The sequence below is a fragment of the Octodon degus genome, unplaced genomic scaffold (assembly GCF_000260255.1).
Source record: "Octodon degus isolate 3935 unplaced genomic scaffold, OctDeg1.0 scaffold00077, whole genome shotgun sequence".
Classification (NCBI taxonomy): Eukaryota; Metazoa; Chordata; class Mammalia; order Rodentia; family Octodontidae; genus Octodon; species Octodon degus.
In genome coordinates this window covers 7,726,736-7,732,463 of record NW_004524653.1, presented here as the reverse complement: position 1 = coordinate 7,732,463, position 5,728 = coordinate 7,726,736, and the positions used below count along the sequence as shown (strand labels likewise).

The 5,728-nt window shown below is 46.8% G+C and overlaps 1 protein-coding gene across 1 annotated transcript in view; it reads left to right on the top strand.

Moving 5' to 3' along the window:
- Rnf114 (ring finger protein 114) overlaps nucleotides 1-5,708 on the top strand; it is a 20,186-nt gene extending 14,478 nt beyond the window's left edge. The window contains exons 4-5 of the mRNA XM_004636109.2: nucleotides 3,730-3,837; nucleotides 5,423-5,708. Coding sequence (XP_004636166.1) covers nucleotides 3,730-3,837; nucleotides 5,423-5,488 — 174 coding nt within the window. The 3' untranslated portion in view covers nucleotides 5,489-5,708. The remainder of the gene's footprint in view (nucleotides 1-3,729; nucleotides 3,838-5,422) is intronic.
- Nucleotides 5,709-5,728: the final 20 nt, after the last annotated feature.

Genomic DNA, 5,728 nt, shown 5'->3' with positions numbered 1-5,728 from the left:
AAAAAAAAGGTCTGTAGCAAGGCATACTGATGTACCCTAAATCCTAGGTACTCCAGAAACTGAGGCAGGAGGATCAAAAGTTTGACACCAACTAACCCAATTTAGTGAGATGTTTTTGTTTGCTTGATTGGGTTTTTTTGGTTAAAGACTGGTGTACCACCGGGTGTGGTGGTGCACCACCTGTAATCCCAGCATTTGGGAGGCTGAGGTAGGAGAATCACTGCAAGTTCAGGTGAGCTTGGGCTACATAGTGAGTTTCAGGCCACTTGAATTATAGAGGAAGATCCCATCTCAAAAAGAATGAACTTATTAAAGAATTATCATTGCCTGTTAGGTAGAATTGTGTTTTTATAGGGACATACTGTGTTATCCTAAAATAGTTAAGGTGAAATGTGTCATATGTTAAAGTGCTATTTATTTAGTTGGCAGAACTGGGGATTGTACTCAGGCCCTTGTGCTTGCCAGGCAAGCGCTTATTCTACTGAGCTGTCTCCTTGGCCCCATAAACTTCTTTTTTTTTTTTAATGTTCTTTAGTTTAAATTTATTTTTTTATTTTTTTAAACATTTATTTATTTATTTTGTGTGTGTGTGTGTGGCCGGCTCAGCCCACCTGGGGGCGGGGCTGACTGGCATGTGGTGCTGGGGGATTGAACCGTGGCTGTGCTTTGCCAAGCTTGTTCCAAGTAGGTGCTTTAGACCACTGAGCCATCTCACCAGCCTCCCCCCATAAACTTCTTTAAAATTTATGTCTGAGACAGGGTTTCGCTATGCAGTTTAGGGTGACCTCAGACTCATTTTGTAGCCCAGGATGGCCTCCAACTTCACCAACCCCCCTGCCTCAGTCTCCTGAGTGCTGGGATTAGAGATGTGTAATACCATGCCCAGCTAAAATACTTTTCTTGGGGTGGGAGTTGTTGAAATAAATCTGCCATGCTGGGTGTAGTGCGTGGTGCATCTGTAGTCCCAACATTGTGGAAGGCTGAAGCGAGAGGACCTCAAGTTCAAGCCCAGCCTTGGCAGCTTGGGGAAATAAAGAGATCTTATCTCAAAAAATAAGGAAGACTGAGGATATAGTTCAATTTGATGGCTTTGGGTTCCATCCCTAGGGGTTTTTTTTTTGATAGGAGTCTTGCTACGCAGTTTGGACTCGTAGTGACCCTTTTGTCTCAAAAGCTTACCTAGTGCTGGGATTACAGGCATGCGCCACTATGCCCAGTTTCAGGGCTGGCACAGCATGCAGTACCAGGGATCAAACTTGGGACCTTGCACTTGTCAGGCAGGTGCTTATGCCGCCAAGTTATCTTCCCAGCCCCCCTACTTTTGTTTTTTTAAGAAGCAGTACGAATTAGAAGTATGCCAAATTCAGTTGTAGTTGTTGGAGTATAAAGGACAGTTCATCAAACTATTTCCTGCTTTTCTGTAGGTTTGAAATTTTCTTTTAACGTATTTGGTGCAGGGTCTCACTGTGTAGTTCAGACTTGTACTGATCCTCCTGTTTTCAGCCTCCACAGTGCTGGGATTACAGGCATGCACCTCCATGCTCGGTCTTGGAATTTTTCATTAAAAAGCTAAATTGCTGTTACACATTTGAATAGTCTTGCCTGTGTACTTATATCATATTTTGTGCTTTCTGGGTGTGATGGCACAGCTAGAATCCCAGTACCCAGAGGTTGAGGCAGGAGGGTCACCCAGAGTTTGAGGCCAGCCCAAAATGCATAGCAAGGCCTTGTCTCAAAAAACAAATTATCTTTGTGCTTGCTTATATATCTGTGTGTTTAATTTCCATGCTAAGGACCAGACGTAGGGTCTTGCAGTACTAGATGGTGGTCTGCCCCTGAGCTATATGTATCTTCAGCCCTATGTTAGAAGATAAAGCCTTAGATTAGCTAGGTAATTTGGTCAAAGATTACCTGTACTCATAATTTTTTTTTTTTTTTAAAGTTTTTTTTTTTTTTTTTTTTTTAAATCATTGGTACATTTTATTTATTTATTTTTATTTTTAAACATTGATTTATTTGTGTGTGTGTGTGTGTGTGGCCAGCTCAGCCCACCAGGGGGCGGGGCTGGCTGGCATGTGGTGCTGGGGGATTGAACCATGGTCCCTCTGCTTTGGCCAAGCTTGTTCTAAGTAGGTGCTTTAGACCACTGAGCCATCTCACCAGCCCCTGTACTCATAATTTTGCTAGCCATTGTTCAACTACTGTGTAGCCTGGTTTTCCCCTCCCCCACCCTCCTTTCCCCTTTGGCTTTCTGGGAGCCCTCTGATTTTGTCTGTCTGGAGCCCTTCGCTTTCTCTCCCCTCTGTTCTGGCTCCTCTTCCTGAAGAGCTCCTTAGCTGCAAGCTCATGGCCCTGTCCTTTAGATGTCCCCCCTCGGTCTCTAGTCTTCATCTGAAGTTGAGCTCCACAGCTCTGCTGCATATTTGTTTCTCCAGTCCAAGCCTTGTTCCCTCCCAGATCAATCTCTTGCCAACCCCACTTGTCACTGAGTCTTCCTTACTGCTGGAAGGTACGATGTCTATACTGGGGTACCACACCGTCCTCTTCTCCTTTTCTCTACATGACTCTTCCATCCTAGTTGGTCCGGCTATTTGCTGGATGTTGCAACCTTCCATCCTCCTCTTCATGCTGCTGCTTCTGCTAAGCACTGTCTGTGTCTTCTGTGCCGTCCACCTGTCGTCCTGCCTTCAAAGCCTAAGTCAGAGCCGGCCAAATAGCTCAGCGGATTAAAGCACCTGCAAGCGGGTATGGGCCAGGGGTTGATCTCCGAGCATGCCATGCAGGCCCCACCCCCGGGGCACGCTGAGACGGCAGTTGAGACTGGGCCTGATGGTGCACCTGTAATCCCAGCTCTTGGGAGGCTATGCACAGGCGGGGCACTACAAGTCTGATATAGTACTTAGACCCTGAACGTGCTATAGACCTTTCCCTAAAATACAAAAAACAAAAACAAAAAAAACCCGAGCCAGCCTTTCTTCTTTTTTTTTTTTTTTAAATATTTATTTTTTTTGTGTGTGTGTGTGTGTGTGTGTGTGTGTGTGTGTGTGGCCAGCTCAGCCCACCAGGGGGCGGGGCTGGATGGCATGTGGTGCTGGGGGATTGAACCGCGGTCCCTGTGCTTTGCCAAGCTTGTTCCAAGTAGGTGCCTTAGACCACTGAGCCATCTTGCCAGCCCCAGCCTTTCTTCTTGAGAGCCTTTTGGCCTAATTCCTGTCATGCGTGTTTTTACTCGGTCAAAATGTACATATGCTTTTTCTTGAGGCGTCACACACTTGATTATTTGCTTGGTTTTCCTTGTGCTTTTGGCTCTTCCTTTCGCTCTCGCTCTCGCTCTCGCTCTTTTTTTTCTTTTTTTTTTTTGGTACTTGGGATCAAACTTGGGACCTTGCACTTGCCAAGCAGGCGCTTGTACCACTAAGCTACATCCCCCGCCCTTAGCTTTCTTCTCTGCTGGTTGCAGGGCCCTCTTCTAGGCCCCCCACAAGCCTCGCCCCTTGGTTACTTTGGTGGGGTTCATAACTTGAGCCTTTTCCACTTCCACATGGCATTGGGCTGGAGCAAGAGACTGCAGTGTTTTCTGGAAGGCTCATGTGCATGGAAAGGAGTGAGCAGGCCTGGACTGGGATGTCGGGAAAATGGTTCTGGAAGGAGGCTGGCCAGGCACAGGCCACAGAAGGCTGGAGTCAGCTCAGACATCAGAGGCCTGAGACTTTGTTTCTTTTTTGAAAGGTTTGTCCGATCTGTGCCTCGATGCCCTGGGGAGACCCCAACTACCGCAGCGCCAACTTCATAGAGCACATCCAGCGCCGCCACCAATTTTCCTATGACACTTTTGTGGTGAGTCTGATCCCTCCATTTCAGAACACAGCAGCCGTATGTTTTCTGAAAAGGGGCAGTAGAGCCCGACGGTTCAGCTTGTCCCTGGTGCATAGCCTTCTGTTCTCTGCAGTAGCATCCTTGCATTATCTGCTCTTGGGCAAGTGGGTAGCCAGAGTGCTAGAAGATGATGTAGAGCTGGTGGTGGTACATACCTAGGGCTGCAAGTTTGACCTCAGTGTAGAAACATGGCAAGACCTTGCTTCAAAAAAGGATGGGGTGGGGGGCCTGGCCCTAGCTCAGGCCTTTAAGTGGCTGCTTCCACAAAGCTGTCAGCCTCAGGTTGCTGGAGTTCAAACCTCACACCTCTCCTGCTGGCCAAAAGTGCCCTGAAGGCATTCGAGGAACAACAACAAAAAAAAAAAAAAAAAAAAGGATGGGGTGTAGGGAGATACCTCAACAGCTGGATACTGCCTGGCACATGCAGGTTCCTGAGTTCCATCCCCAGTACCAGAGGGGCAGGGCCCTGGAGATGTATAGATGCAGGTCAGAAGACCCTGGATTCAACCCCTAGTACTTCCCCCCCCAAAAAAAAATTCTGATCAGTTGTCTAGACAGAGACAGAAATTTGCTCTTTTCTCTCCCCTCTGATTCACATTTTTACCCACATTCTTTTGGTGTAATTTTTGCTTATTACAGAACTTAGACTGGATGCCTCAGGCTCAGATGCCCGTGGGGAATGGGCAAGAACTTAGTTTCAGAAGGATTTATAAGGCAGAAATACAGAGCTAGGGGGTGGGAGGGCTCAGTGATAGAGCACTTACCCAGCATTCAGCAGGCCATTGACAGTACCTCACCATTCAGTACTCCAGCAGGAAATGCAGAATAAGAAGTGACATATCACTGGGCATAGTGATAGACAGGAGGATCCTTGTGTGTTCAAGACCAGCCTGAGCTATAAAGTTGAACTGCATAGTGAGACCCTGTTTCAAAAAGAAAAAAAAAAAAACAAAAAACCCAGATAACACAAATACTGCAGGCCACACAGCACATAGCCAAACACAACTATCAGTTTGTATACTTTCCCTAGAGCTGGATGGATTTGCAGGGGCATTGTTGTTCAGGCATTTAATAGTGCTAAATTTGGTCAGCTGCTTAAACTTCTTATTTAGAGAAGTGTTTGTTCTTAATAGCTGTTTTTTCAGGCTTTAAGAACAGAAGCTTTTTCCTAAGTGGTTATAAAGAGTATTTGTCCTCAGTGTGACACAGTTTGAAACCCAGAATTTGGGATAACTTATTTAGCCTCATTAAAAAGACTGTTCTTTACTGGACGCTGCAGCCAGCGCTTAGGGCACTCGGGTGTCTGTGCGAGGGTTTGCCTTCTACACTCATGAGTAAATGAAGCATGCCAAGCACTTGGTATGTGCCAGACACCATGGCTATCTGGGTCCACAAGCCGCAGTGGAGGGAGGTGGTGTCATTTTCAGTTAAGATGAGGCAGTTAAGATGAAATGAAATCTTTTGCTGGGTTACACTGTTGGGCTCCTGCGCAGAGGGAATGGTCCTGTGAACTGTGGCTAAGGCTGTGTGTCTGTGTTGCCCTCAGGATTATGAAGCTGATGAAGAGGACATGGTGAACCAGGTGTTGCAGCGCTCCATCATTGATCAGTGAGCAGCATCCTTCTGTCCGTCTCCTGCTGTAGAGCTTCCATTATATGTTAAAGTATGAGACCTTTGACTCCTGCACCTTAACTGTACAACAGACCTGGAATTGAGCCATGGCACTGGGACAGAGTCACTTTGACGGGGCATTGGATCTCCCGGGTTGGAGCCCTCTTGTCCACTGGGCTCTTGTCAAAGCTGTCTTCCCCACTGTTCACCTTGTTTGTCACATGACCCAGTCTTGCTGGCT